Source organism: Callithrix jacchus, chromosome X (assembly GCF_049354715.1).
Source record: "Callithrix jacchus isolate 240 chromosome X, calJac240_pri, whole genome shotgun sequence".
NCBI classification, from domain to species: domain Eukaryota; kingdom Metazoa; phylum Chordata; class Mammalia; order Primates; family Cebidae; genus Callithrix; species Callithrix jacchus.
Window position 1 is genome coordinate 52311331 of NC_133524.1, and position 15180 is coordinate 52326510.

The following is a 15180-nucleotide window of genomic DNA, read 5'->3' on the forward strand; positions in this document are numbered from 1 at the left end:
CCCTACAAGCCAGAAGAGAGTGGGGGCCAATATTCAACATCCTCAAAGAAAAGAACTTTCAACCCAGAATTTCATATCCAGCCAAACTGAGCTTCAGAAGTGAAGGAAAAATAAAATTCTCTGCAAACAAGCAAGTACTCAGAGATTTTTGTCACCACCAGGCCTGCTTTACAAGAGCTCCTGAAAGAGGCACTACACATAGAAAGGAACAACCAGTACCAGCCATTCCAATCACATACCAAATGCTAAAGAACATCAACAAAACGAAGAATCTGAATCAACTAACAGGCAAAACAGCCAGCTAGCATCCAAATGGCAGTATCAAATTCACACGTTACAATATTAACCCTAAATGTAAATGGGCTAAATGCACCAATCAAAAGACACAGACTGGCAAATTAGATAAAAAGCCAATACCCATCAGTGTGCTGTATCCAGGAAACCCATCTCACATGGAAGGATACACAAAGGCTGAAAATAAAGGGAAGGAAGCAGATTTACCAAGCAAATGGAGAGCAAAAAAAAAAAAAAAAAAAAAAAAAAAAAAAAAAAAAAAAAGCAGGAGTTGCAATTCTTGTCTCCGATAAAACAGACTTTAAAGCAACAAAGATCAAAAAAGACGAAGAAGGCCATTACATAATGGTAAAAGGATTGATGCAACAAGAAGAGCTAATGATTCTAAATATATACGGACCCAATACAGGAGCACCCAGATATATAAGGCAAGTTCTTAACGACTTACAAAGAGACTTAGACTCCCACACAATAATAGTGGGAGACTTTAACACTCCACTGTCAATATTAGACAGATCAACCAGACAGAAAATTAACAAGGATATCCGGGGCTTGAACTCAGACCTGGAACAAGCAAACCTGATAAACATTTACAGACCTCTCCACCCCAAATCCACAGAATAGACATTCTTCTCAGCACCACATCACACCTACTCGAAAACTGACCACATAATTGGAAGTAAAGCACTACCCCGCAAATGCAAAAGAACCAAAATCATAACAAACAGTCTCTCAGACCATAGTGCAATCAAGTTAGAACTCAGAATTCAGAAACCAACTCAGAACCGCACAGCTTCATGGAAACTGAACAACTGGCTCTTGAATGTTGATTGGATAAACAATGAAATGAAGGCAGAAATAAAGAAGTTCTTCGAAACCCATGAGAATGAAGACACAACATACCAGAATCTCTGGGACACATTTAAAGCAGTCTCTAGAGGAAAGTATATAGCAATAAGTGCCCACATGAGAAGAGTGGAGAGATCCAAAATTGACACCCTATTGTCAAAATTGAAAGAGCTAGAGGAGCAATATCAAAAGAACTCAAAACCTAGCAGAAGACAAGAAATAACTAAGATCAGAGCAGAACTGAAGGAGATAGAGACACGAAAAACCCTTCAAAAAAAAAATCAATAAATCCAAGAGCTGGTTTTTTGAAAAGATCAACAAAATAGACAGACCACTAGCCAGACTGATAAAAAAGAAAAGAGAGAATAACCAAATACATGCAGTAAAAAACGATAAAGGGGAAATCACCACAGAGTCCACAGAAATTCAAACCATCATCAGAGAATATTACAAACAAATCCATGCACATAAACTAGTAAACCTGGAAGAAACGGATAAATTCCTGGACACTTGTGTCCTCCCAAGCCTAAACCAGGAGGAAGCCAAAAGTATGAATAGACCAATAGCAAGGTCTGAAGTTGAGGCAGCAATTAAGAGCCTACCACACAAAAAAAGCCCGGGTCCAGATGGGTTCACAGCCGAATCCTACCAGACACACAAGGAGGAGCTGGTACCATTCCTTCTGAAACTATTTCAAATAATCCAGAAAGAGGGAATCCTTTCCAAATCATTTTATGAGACCAACATCATCCTGATACAAAAACCCGGCAGAGACTCAACAAGAAAAGAAGACTTCAGGCCAATATCCATGATGAACATAGATGCAAAAATCTTCAATAAAATACAGGCAAGCCGCTTGCAACAGCACATCAAAAAGCTTATCCATCATGATCAAGTAGGATTCATCCCGGGGATGCAAGGCTGGTTCAACATACGCAAGTCTATAAAATGTAATTCACCACATAAACAGAACCAAAAACAAAAAACCTCATGATTATCTCAATTGATGCAGAGAAGGCCTTTGACAAAATTCAACAGCCCTTTATGCTAAAAACCCTCAATAAACTCGCTATTGACGGAACGTATCTCAAAATAATACAAGCTATTTATGACAAACCAACAGCCAATATCATACTGAATGGGCAAAAACTGGAAGCATTTCCTTTGAAATTCGGCACTAGACAGGGATGCCCTCTCTCACCACTCCTTTTCAATATAATACTGGAAGTTCTAGCAAGAGCAATCAGGCAAGAAAAAGAAATAAAGGGTATTCAAATAGGAAAGGAGGAAGCCAAATTGTCTCTATTTGCAGACGACTTGATAGTATATCTAGAAGACCCCATCATCTCAGCCGAAAAACCCCTAAAACTGATAAGCAACTTCAGCAAAGTCTCAGGATATAAAATCAATGTGCAAAAATCACAAGCATTCCTATACACCAATAACAGACTTAAACAGAGACGAATCAAGAACAAACTGCCATTCACAATTGCTACGAAGAGAATAAAATACCTAGGGCTACAACTTACAAGGAACGTAAGGGACCTCTTCAAGGAAAACTACAAACCACTGCTCAACGAAGTAAGAGAGGACACAAACAGATGGAGAAACATTCCATGTTCATGGTTAGGAAGAATCAATATCGGGAAAATGGCCATACTGCCCAAAGTAATTTACAGACTCAACGCTATCCCCATCAAGCTACCATTGACTTTCTTCACAGAACTGGAAAAAACCACCATGAACTTCATATGGAACCAAAAGAGAGCCCACATAGCCAAGTCAATTCTCAGCAAAAAGAACACAGCAGTAGGCATCACACTACCGGACTTCAAACTACACTACAAGGCTACAGTAATCAAAACAGCATGGTACTGGTACCAAAACAGAGATGTAGACCAATGGAACAGAACAGAGGCATCGGAGGCAACACAACATATCTACTACCATACAATCTTTGATAAACCTGACAAAAACAAGCAATGGGGAAAGGGTACCCTGTTCAACAAATGGTGTTGGGAAAACTGGCTAGCCATGTGCAGAAAGCAGAAACTGGACCCCTTCCTGACACCTTACACTAAAATGAACTCCAGATGGATTAAAGACTTAAACATAAGACCTGGCACCGTAAAAACCCTAGAAGGAAATCTTGGCAAAACCATTCAGGACATAGGAGTAGGCAGGGACTTCATGACCAAAACACCAAAAGCATTGGCAACAAAAGCCAAAATCGACAAATGGGACCTAATGAAACTCCACAGCTTCTGCATGGCAAAAGAAACAGTCACTAGAGTGAATCGGCAACCAACAGAATGGGAAAAAATTTTTGCAGTTTACCCATCTGACAAAGGGCTGATATCCAGAATTTACAAAGAACTCAAACAGATTTACAGGAAAAAAACAAACAAGCCCATTCAAAAGTGGGTGAAGGATATGAACAGACACTTTACGAAAGAAGACATATATGAGGCCAACAATCATATGAAAAAATGCTCATCGTCACTGGTCATCAGAGAGATGCAAATCAAAACCACATTGAGATACCATCTCACGCCAGTTAGAATGGCGATCATTAAAAAATCTGGAGACAACAGATGCTGGAGAGGATGTGGAGAAAAAGGAACACTTTTACACTGTTGGTGGGAGTGTAAATTAGTTCAACCATTGTGGAAGACAGTGTGGCGATTCCTCAAGGCCTTAGAAATAGAAATTCCATTTGACCCAGCAATCCCATTACTGGGTATATATCCAAAGCACTATAAATCATTCTACTATAAGGACACATGTACACGAGTATTCATTGCAGCACTGTTTACAATAGCAAAGACCTGGAATCAACCCAAATGCCCATTGACGATAGACTGGATTGGAAAAATGTGGCACATATACACCATGGAATATTATGCAGCAATCAGAAATGATGAGTTTGTGTCGTTTGTAGGGACATGGATGAATCTGGAGAACGTCATCCTCGGCAAACTGACACAAGAACAGAAAATGAAACACCGCATATTCTCACTCATAGGCGGGTGATGAAAAATGAGAACACATGGACACAGAAAGGGGAGTACTAAACACTGGGGTCTATTGGGGGGAAAAGGGGAAGGCCAGTGGGAGGGGGAGGTGGGGAGGGATAACCTGGGGAGAAATGCCAAATGTGGGTGAAGGGGAGAAAGGAAGCAAAGCACACTGCCATGTGTGTACCTACGCAACTGTCTTGCATGCTCTGCTCATGTACCCCAAAACCTAAAATGCAATAAAATATAAAAAATAAAAAAATAAAATAAAAAAGAAGTAGAAATTCCATTTGACCCAGCAATCCCATTACTGGGTATATATCCAAAGGACTATAAATCGTTCTACTATAAGGACACATGCACACCAATGTTCATTGCAGCACTGTTTACAATAGCAAAGACCTGGAACCAACCCAAATGCCCATCGATGATAGACTGGACTGGGAAAATGTGGCACATATACACCATGGAATATTATGCAGCAATCAAAAACGATGAGTTCCTGTCCTTTGTAGGGACATGGATGAATCTGGAGAACATCATTCTCAGCAAACTGACACAAGAACAGAAAATGAAATACCGCATATTCTCACTCATAGGCGGGTGATGAACAATGAGAACACGTGGACACAGGGAAGGGAGCACTACACACTGGGGTCTATTGGGGGGAACAGGCGGGGGGGAGCTGGGGAGGGATAGCATGGGGAGAAATGCCAGATGTGGGTGAAGGGGAGGAAGGCAGCAAAGCACACTGCCACGTGTATACCCATGCAACTATCCTGCATGTTCTGCACATGTACCCCCAACCTAAAATGCAATAAAAAAATTCTTAAATTACAAGGTTTTGTTAGTTGCACGACTTTTTTGGTTTATTATTTTTTTTCATTTTATTGTGGTAAGAACACGTAACATGAGATCTGCCCTCAATAACATTTTCAGTACATAATACCATATTGTTAACCATAGGCACAGGATTGCACAGCAGGTCCCAGTAATGTGTTCCTCTTGCACAATGGAAACTTTATACACACATAATAGCAACTCCCTGTTTCCCCCTCCCTCCCGGTTCAAGCAGCCGACATTGCACTCCTGTTTTTTGAGCTTGATTGCTTTAGATAGCTGAAATAATTAGAACCCGCATTATTTGTGTGTGTTGGCAGGAATTCCTTCTTCATGGAGGCTGAATAATGTGCGATTTTATGTATATACCACATTTTACCTATCCATTCACCTGCTGATAAACATTTAGGTTGTTTCCATATTGTGTTTTGATCTTGACTGTTAGATGTAATGCTTCAATAAAGGTGGGAGTCCATACATGGCTTCAAGGCCCAGATTTCAATCCTTTTGGATATATACTCAACAGTGGGATTTCCAGATCACATACTAGTTCCATTTTGAATTTTTTGAGGAGCCACTCTGGCGTACTCCACAGTGGCTGCACGGTTTTACATGCCTACTCCCGTGTGCCTGGGTTGGAATTTTTCTACATCTTCTCCAACACTTGTTATCTTTTGCTTTCTTTGATAATATTTCAAAGTGTGAGCTGATACCTCATTGTGGTTTTGATTTGCATTTCTCTGATTAGTGATCTTGGGCACTTCTTTATATACTGTTGGGCATTCCTGCATCCTCTTTGGAGAAACGTTATTCGAGTCTTTTGCCCATTCTTTAGTCAGTTTGTTGTCGTCTTTTTTGGCATTGAGTTGTAGGAGTTCCTTGTATAGCTTGGATATTAATCACTTATCATAGCTATCCTTTTCTTTTTTTTTTTTAGTTTTTATTGGATTTTAGGTTTTGGGGTACATGAGCAGAGCATGCAAGACAGTTGCGTAGGTACACACATGGCAGTGCATAGCTATCCTTTTCAACTCTCTTTTCCCATAAATCTCCTAGAAGAGAACATAGGTGAAAAGTTCCATGGCGTTTGTCTTGGAAATTACTTCTTGAATATGACAAAAAGCACAAGCAACAAAAAGCCACTTTAGACAGGAGAGATTACGTCTAACCAAAATCCTACGTTGAACCGAATGAAGCAATCGACACAGTGAAAAGGCCACCTACAGAATGGGAGTTGCTCCACCTTTGAATATACTCACAACCACTGCACTGTACACTTTAAACGGGTGAAATTTGTGGTATCTGAATTGTATCTCAATAAAGCTGTTTCTTTGAATGAAGGAGGAAAGAATCTCTGGAGAAATTAAAAATGTTCATAAGTTATTCCTGAGTTAACGTACGTACTGATAATACGTTAGGATACAAGTTGGAGGGATCTTTTTGAGTTATTACAAAACGAAACCCGTACGAAGACTTCCAGAAGGCTGAAAAGCATCAATGCGGTAGGAGGTTTCCAAAGCGACCTCACTGGCAGAGCAGCAAGGTTGCAAGAACAATGTGAAAACAAAGCTATTTCTCAGGCGTGACCTTCGTGATTGTTTCTGTCTCAGACTCCCATGGATACCGCCTGCTTTCCGATCCTGGATATGCAGTCCTCTTATTGGCTCCATGTGCAACCTGATATTCTCACATCAGGTTCCTTTTCGGTTGAGCAACCGTGAGTGTTTTTCTGTTGTTTGTAATCAAACCTACTGATGGATACAGGAGGTGGCAGATGTAGGTGTTATTTACATCTATGAAGTGAAAGGAAATTTCTTAGAGAGAAAATGTAGAAAAGGAGGAAACAAAGCCACAATCTGGAGCATAGCAGCAAAAAAGAGGAAGAGGAGCCGGGAAATAACTCAAAGAATAAGATCTACCCTGGAAGGAAGATCACCAGAAGACAATGGTTTCGTGGAAATGTTTACTTGGGATTTCTCTTGAAATCCACACTATTTGAAGAGACTGGCAGTGGACAGCATGTTCAATGCTACCAGGAGGGCAAGCCAAGTCAGAAGGATGATAATTGGATTTGACAGTATGAAAGTTACTAAAGAGCATGAAGAAAAGCATATTTGGAGGACAGAAGGCCATGCAAGACATTGGAGATGGAGATGAGGAAGTGGTGGCAACCTGTTCCAACAACTCGCCAGAAAAGTTTTGCTGTGAAGGGCAGCAGGTACGTGAGAGAACAGCTGGTGGGGAAGGGTGGCCAAGGGAAGGTGCTTGTTTACCATGGAGGACGGTGGAGCGTAATTGTACGCTGATGGGAATAAGCACTGGAGCAAGAGATTTTGAAGATGCAGAGAAACAGTGGATATCTGCAGGAATTCAAACTGTGAAAGGGTGAGGGGTAAAGATGGGATCAAACAGAGAAGCTGGCTTTGTTAAAAATATGGGCGACCAGCCCCGTGATTCAGGCTCTCAGTTAAAGCCGTGCTGATAACCTCCATCCGCAGGGATGGCCAAATTGAGAATGAGGGATTGGCAGGGCAGAGATGTCCAGAGGATGAGGAAATGAAGTCTGAAGTCTATAGGAGCCAGGCTGAGTAACGAAGGCTAATGTACACTGACAAATTCAAATTTTGAGAAAGGTATTTGTCAGACATATTTTTAAATTTTTTAACATTTTGATTTTTATTTCTGCAGGCGGGGTCTTGCTGTGATGCACAAACTCATCCTGAACTCCTGGCTTCAAAGTGGAGTCTCCCAAAGCTCTGTCCAGTGGTGCTGTCATAACTCACTGCAGCCTCGAACTCCTGGGCTCAAGTCATCCTCCTGCATCAACCTCTGGAGTAGCTGAGATCACAGCCATATACCGCTAAGGTTTCCTGTTTTTGTTTCTTTGGAGATGAGGTCTCGCTACATTGACCAGGCTCGTGTCCAACTCCTGGCCTCGGAGAATCCTCCTGCCCCAGTGTCCTGCATAGCTGGGGTTATAGGTGTGAGCCACTGCACAGAGCTGGATGAGGGATAATGATGGGACACTCATAGCTCCTTAGTGTTTGGGTGATTGTCTCTGTGTGTTCATATGTTCACAGGGAGCTGGAGACATAGACAGATCCCATTATTGAGACATAAAGAAATCCCTGCAATGAAGCAGGTTAATGGAGGAGACTTTCTCCTTTCCAGGAAGATAAAAGGGCGGTGCTCAAAACAGGAGGAAAAGCCACGAACAGGGATTCCCCTGAAATGGAATGTCCTCAGAAGACCTTATCTTTTCCGTGGGAGGCAGGGGATGGGTGGTTCTTTTTGGATTCCAGAAGCACGAATACTTAGCCATCGCTCACTAATAGTTTGTTCCACTGTAATTTCATGTAGTCACTACTGACCCTTCATTGGAATCTGTAACTGGCGTAACCTCTACAGTCCTGTGAGTGGTACTGTTGGGGATTTAAGGAGCAGAGCAGTTGAAGCGAAGCGCTGCCACCCTGGCATTGCCATTCCCCATGGGTACTTCTCCAAGGGAAATTGGTCATGGTCATCCAGACAGAGACCAGCAGCCGAGTGGATTTGAGCTCCCCTGAGAGGGCTGTGAACCACAGGGGAGTCACTGGCAGGTGGGTACTGAGCAGGGCATGTGAGACAAACCCCCTGACCAAAAGGAGACTGGACATCCCCTAATGTCCATGGGGGTCGGGAAGGTGGGAAGACCTTCCTGTGGTTCCTTCTGGTGTGGGGCATGGGTGTTGTTGTGGGTTGCTCCACTGCAGTAAAGACGAGCTCACTTGGATATTTTGAACTGAGGGGTTACAGGACATGGAAAATGGTGGGCAGCCGGGGCCCAGGAGAGGAGAATGCAGGTGGAGAAAGGGACTTCAGAGAGTCACTGGAATCAATGCAAGGAAGGGAAGGGAAGTTGGGGGCCTATGCCCAGCTTTTGAGTTGCCATTTTTCACAAATTCAGTGTAGGATGTCTCATGTCCCGCCTGGCACCCTGTTTGTCCAGCCTCTGGTAAGGGAAGCCAATACACAGGACGCGGTGGGCTGCTCAGGAGGACGGGCAGGGAACAGGACTCTCATTAGTTTGGCCACCTGCAGAAGTGGGAGACTATCAAAACCGTCCCTCCTCTGAGTCTCCCCAAGGCCCTGGCAGAACAGGAGTGTGGCAGGAAGGGGGAGCCCTAGGAACTGGTCCCATGGTCTGGGCTGAGGACTCCCAGGCCACTGAGGAGAAGAGAGACCGGGTGTGTCCTGTGTGACTCTGGCGGGAAGGATCGGGGAACCCTTCTGAGACAGCATTTCTGAAATTGGGCTGGCTGCAATGTTCCTTCTGTCAGAACATAGGGATGACTGAAAAAAAAAAAAAAAAAAAAAAAAACTCCCCTACTACGGTAGAGGCTAGAGGGTGGGAAAGAGGGAAGCGAGTTGGGGTAGCAGGAATCCTAGGTTCCACAGGCATGGTTTACAGGTACAATACATTGCTGGTAACATGGTGGCTCGGGGACTAGGAAGTCTGTCTCCAAACCACGCAAGTGCATTTAGAGGATGGAGACATTCTGGATTCATGTTGGGCCCATCTTCGTTTCTGTCCTCCTCCACCGAGCATTCAGGGGAGGGCAGGGTAGAACTAAAGTGAATGTTCTTTTCAATCCCTGAACAGGGGCTTGTGTACCTCAGAGGAAGACAGAACACGTACATTTCTCTGCGTTTCTCTTTGTCTCATCCTTAGTCCCTAGACCGTTAGCCCCTGTTGCCATGGGAACTGAAGCTGAGTGTCTGATGCATTCATTGGGCTGTGGGAGAAAAGCAGAGTTGGTCCTTGAAATAAAGGCCCCTGGGGGAGAGGATTCTAGCAAGGCAGTCACATGGAAACAATTCACAACTCCCACAGATATATTGATCCCTGCAATTATTAGTACACACACACACACACACGCGCGCGCGCGCGCTCGCGCTTCATCCTGAACAGATATGATGTACAGTGCATCACACTGGCTGGCCCAGAGGGTTCTTGTGGGAGAGGCCAGGTCTCCATAACCATGAAAGTAGTTGCAACTGGTGTAGTCAGGGAGGAATCCCAGGAAGGGGAGTGAGTCCCTTAAACTTGCTAGTTGAAACCCGTACCTGCCAGGGGAAAGGAGGATCTGGTGCAGAGCTTGCATTCGGCAGAGGTGGCTGTCGATGTGACCGGTCCCCCTGTTTGCGTGGGAAGGCCCTGAATGACACGTGCAGCAGGGCCAGAGCTGTCCCACAGGGAGCCCCAGGCTGACGTGGGATGGGAATCCCCTCTTTCCCGTGGCAGGGTAGAGTTCCCAAAGCTGGCAGTTTTCTCCTCCTTACCCTTTCTCCCTCACTGCCCCTTCATCTTGCCCCTTCCTCATCTATCACCCTTTGGTAAAGGACCTCTCCCCTTGTTTCTTTTTCTTTACTCCCTCATTCATTTCCTCTACACTCCTTCCCTCTTTCCTCTCTCTTCCTACCTCACTTCAGCCTCCGTCATCACCCCTCATCTCCCCTCTCTGCCCTCTCTCCTCCATGCTTTGTCTGTCCCTTTGTCCTCCCTCCGAGTTCCCATATCCCTGGCTGCCCTTCCTCTCCCTCTTTCCTTTCTCATGTTGTCCTCCCCGGTTTTCCCCTCGTTTTGCTTTTTCCTTCTCTCTATGCCATTCTCTCTCCTCAGCGTGCCCGCTCCCCCACCTCCCCCCGCCAGGTACTTACCCGGTGACTAATCCTTAGTTCCTTCCATGGTACTGGGCCTAACGTGGGCCTTGTGTGTTTAGCTTCAGCTTCGGAGGGCACCGCGTCCTAAAGTGAATCACCGACTTAATCATTCCTCTGCAAATTGCCATCAGTGATGTGAGGTTCAAGGGCAAGGGGCTGTGAGAGCGCCCAGGAAGGGAGCTCATTTCTGTGGTGGGCTCAGTGAAGAAAATGTCATTGATGCTAGCTCTCGTTCTGCCATCTACCATCCTCTGCCTTCCATTTTATGCTGGGGGCAACTGTCCCCTTCTACCTTTTGCAGCAGGATGGGACTCCTCTCACGGTGTCCTGCCCTCCACAACCCAAGGTGTGAGTTCTCATGAAGTCCAACTGGATGCCCATTCCCTGCAACCTGAGCACCCAACAGACCAAACAGCATGAGGGGTTGTTCCAACTTGCCCAGGGACCCTTGTTCCTGCTCCCAGGTTCCCCTGGGCACCTTTGGTCACGTACTTCAGTCGCCCCTTCTCTTTCTCACCTTCACTTCTCCCCTCTCTGCCCCGTCCCTCTTTCCTGGCTGCATCCTTTCCTCTTAAGGCTTTACCCCCTAAAGACAAAGAAACTGGATGAGGAGACAAAAGAAGGAAAGTAGCAGAAGGTGTGAAGGAGACAGGCGGGCGACATCTGACTTGGCTGATTAAGAGAGCTTGATCTTTTTTGAGGGTGTGGGGCGTTCTCACTCTGTCTGTCTCCCAGGCTGGAGTGCAGTGGTGCGATTATAGCTCCCTGCAGCCTCGAATTCCTGAGCTCAAGTGATTCTCCAGCCTCAGCCTCCCGAGTAGCTGGGACTACATGTTCATTTTTCTGTTTTAGAGACGGAGTCTCACTGTGGTGTCAAGAGAGCTTGGGCATCCGCCGGCAGTAGGGACAGCCGGAAAGCAACCGACTTACCCCGTCTCACCAGACCTTCCAACTGTCTGCCACACTGGCATTGCCAGGTATCCCTGCACGTTGTTGGTAGCGGTGGGGGCTATACATTTCACGATGGCTCTAGAAAGTGTATCTAAAAATCACATAGGCACCCAGGGGATCCCTCTCAACTCCTCCCAGGATGACAAATCTCTCTCCCCCAACTCTGGGAGACGGAGGACAAATGTGCTCTCTGCAGAGCATGAACCAGCAGATTTATGGGCGTCGGAACTTCAGGCTCGCTTGAAGGCATCCGTCCTAACCCGGCATGGGGATTCCAGTTGCTGTCTACAGAAATCTTCAGTCCCTTACCTCCACTGGAGTTTGATATCCAGATTGCTGGCATCTTGCCCCTTCTCAGAGATGCTGGAGAGTCTTCCTGTGGAATCTAAACTTCCCCATTGAGGAGACTTAGTAATAGGGGCGGCAAAGACTGCTGGAGCTTGCTTCATTAGTAAGCTCAAAATATTTTCTTATTTCAACCTTAGTTTTTCTTAGAGCCATGGATTTCTTAGGAGGATGTTTCTTAAATTACAAACATATACGGGGGTGGGGGGGCTGTAATGATCTTTTGTTATTAATTTCTAGATCCCATTGTGGCATTGTGGTCAGACAATATACGAATCACCAAAGAATCCTTTGTTTATGGACATTCCTGGGATTTTATTCATTTAAGTATCTTTATGTGCATTGTAGTGGAATAGAATGCAAAGGTGGAGTTGCCCAAAAAATGAGGGTACCGCTCAGTAGATGGTTACACAGGAACGTCTGATCCCCTGCGATCTGGGTTAAGAAATGGTGTGCTGTGTGGCCAGCAGCCAAAAAGCACACTCATGCCAGTCACTCTTTTCTTCCGCCTCAGCAAATCTAAGCACTCTTGAGCTTTGAACACTTGAAGGTAATTCTGCCTGTTTGTGAACACATCACATATAAGCAGAATCGTTACAGTACATATTTTACAATCTGGGTTTCTCTTGGCAACATTAGGTTTTTCTTTGAACTATTCGCTTTTGTCGTGCTGTGTAGCTGAATTTCGTTTCTTTGCATTCCTGCACAGTATTTTGATTTGCATGACGATGCCACAGTTTGTTCATGCCTTTTTACCTCTAATGGACATTTCAGTAGTTTCCAGTGCTGGAGTGTTAGTGTTATTATCGTGGCGCACGTTCCCAGGCATGTCCTTTGGTTAACGTGCGTATGCATTTAAGGCTGCTCTCGCAGGACCGCCTTGATTACTTTTTCTTCCTTCATGGCACTATAAGTGGTGACAGTGGATGTATCTGTTTTTTTCTTTTTTTTTCCTGTTCTCAGAGGGAAAGCTGTCAACATGTCACCAATGAATATCGTTGTTTTTGTAGGCTTTTAAAGGGTATTTTAAAGGATATTCTGATGGAATCAAAAGAGTTCTTTTTTATTCATAGTTGGCTAAGAGGTTTTATCATAAGTGTGTGATCATTTAAAAAAAATCAAACCCATAAAATACCCTTTCTGCCTCCATAGGGAATATCATATTTTTTCTCTTTCACACATTACTTCTGAGAGAGAGATTTTTCAAGGGCTGAACCGCTTCATTTCTAGAATAGTCTTGAGTTGTTTGTGATACGTTTTCCTTTATGGAGATTTAACTGATTTGTTTTGCTAATGCTTTATTCAAGATTTCTTCCTCTGTGCTTATGCGAAAGACAGGCCTGTGCATTTCATGTCTTACCATGCCCTTGAAGGTTTATGCCTCATAAAATGGGATGGGAATCATTTCCCCTTTTTTATGTTACTTGGCAAGAAGGTAAGATTGACATTCTTTCCTTTACAGATGTTTTGTAGAATTAATCGGTGGCGGAATCAAAGTCTGGAGTTTCTTGTGGCTGCTGCTGTTGTTTCCTTCAGATTCCACCCATCTAGAATTTGTAGGACAACTCAGATGTTTAGTCTGTTTCTGTCATTTTGTGGTATTTTCTTGGAATGTGTAAATTATATCCAAAGTTTCAGATTTGCGGGCATAAGGTTGTGTTCATGATTTGGAGTAATGATCTCTTTAATGTGCTCGTTGTCCGTTGCGATGTCTCCTTAGCCACTGCAGACACTGGTTGCTTCATGATCTCTCTCTTTTTCGTTGCCTTTTAATTCCATTTTCTTGCCGAATTGCCCTCTCAAATTCCAGGACTATGTTGAGAAGAAGAGGCAAAAGTGGACATTTGCTTTGCTCCTGATCTCAGAGGAAGAGTTTTCACTCTTTCGCCATCCAGTACGGTGTTCACGGAGAGTACTTTATATAGGGCGCTTGTGATGTTGAGGTTGTTTCCTTCTGTTCCAAGGAGTTTGAGTGTTTTTATCACAAAGGGGGTTGACTTTTGTCAGATGCTTTTAGTGCATCGATTGAGCCGATCATGTGGTTTTTGTCCTTGATTTTGTTGATGCCGTACACTAAATTAATTGATTTTCATTGGTTGAAACTTCTTGCATTCCACAAATGAAGCCCAGGTGGTCGTGGGCTTTTCACTTGTTGTTGAACTGGGTGTGCTAGACTTTTGTTGAATATGTATGCATAAACATTCTTTTGGGGTGTGCGTGTGTGTGTGTGTTTCTGGTCCTAATTCTTCTTTAAATGTTTGGTAGAATCCTCCACTGAAGCCATCTGGTCTTGGGGTTTTCTCTGTTGGGAGGTTGAAGAGGACTGATTAAGTCTCCTTATGAGTTATGGAGATCTGCTGAGAGTTTTTATTTCTTTAAGAGTCAGTCTTGGCAACATGGTACGTTTCTCGGAATTTATCCATTTCTCGAAAATATCAAATTTGCTGGTGTAGAGTTGTCCCTGGTCTTGTTTTTATAATCTTTTTATTTCTGTAGTATCAATTGTAATGCCTCTCTGTCACTCCGATTTCAGTTATTTGACACTTCTCGATTGCTTCTTAGTTAATCTGCTTAATGGGTTCGTCCATTATGTTGGCCTTTTCAGAGACACCAGCTCTTAGGTTCATTGTTTTTTTTTTACTCTATTATTTGTCGATTCTCCATTTCCTTTATTCGTGCTCTAATCTTTATTACTTCCTTCCTTCTGCTAACTTTGGGTTTATGTTGTTCTTCCCTTTCTAGTTTTTGAAACATAAAGACAGGTTGTTGATTTGAGATCTGTCTTCTTTTTCACCGTAAGCATTTAACACAATAAACTTGCCCCTTAACACTGCTTTCCCTGCATCTCCTTACTTGTGGTATATGGTGTTTTCATTTTCATGTGTCTCAAGATATTTTCTAATATCCTTGTGGTCTGTTCTTCGACCCATTGCTTATTGAAGAGAGTGTTGTAATTTCCACCTATGTGTGACTTTTTAAGTTCTCCTTCTGTTATTGGTTTCTAGTTTCATTCAGTTGTGGTCAGAAAAGATACTTGGTATGATTTCAAACTTCTGAAATCTGTGAAGATCCTAAATGTCAGCAAAAAAGCTAAAGCATAAGACCTCTGGAAGAAAATGGAGGATGAAGCCTTGAGAATCTTGCTGTAGGCGAAGAACTCTTACAGCTATGACACAGAACG

The 15180-nt window shown here is 43.7% G+C and overlaps 1 protein-coding gene and 1 long non-coding RNA gene across 2 annotated transcripts; one reads left to right on the forward strand and one right to left on the reverse strand.

Moving 5' to 3' along the window:
* The first annotated feature begins 6717 nt into the window (after nucleotides 1-6717).
* Nucleotides 6718-14832, forward strand: LOC128930641 (uncharacterized). Its single transcript, XR_013531618.1, has 3 exons — nucleotides 6718-7218; nucleotides 7689-8599; nucleotides 11556-14832. It is a non-coding gene; the product is annotated as an uncharacterized LOC128930641 (long non-coding RNA).
* On the reverse strand, nucleotides 9656-10951 carry LOC108589932 (putative uncharacterized protein FLJ39060). Its single transcript, XM_017968727.4, is given in 3 exon segments — nucleotides 9656-9775; nucleotides 10701-10762; nucleotides 10765-10951. Coding segments are annotated over 3 exon segments (369 nt in total).
* Nucleotides 14833-15180: the final 348 nt, after the last annotated feature.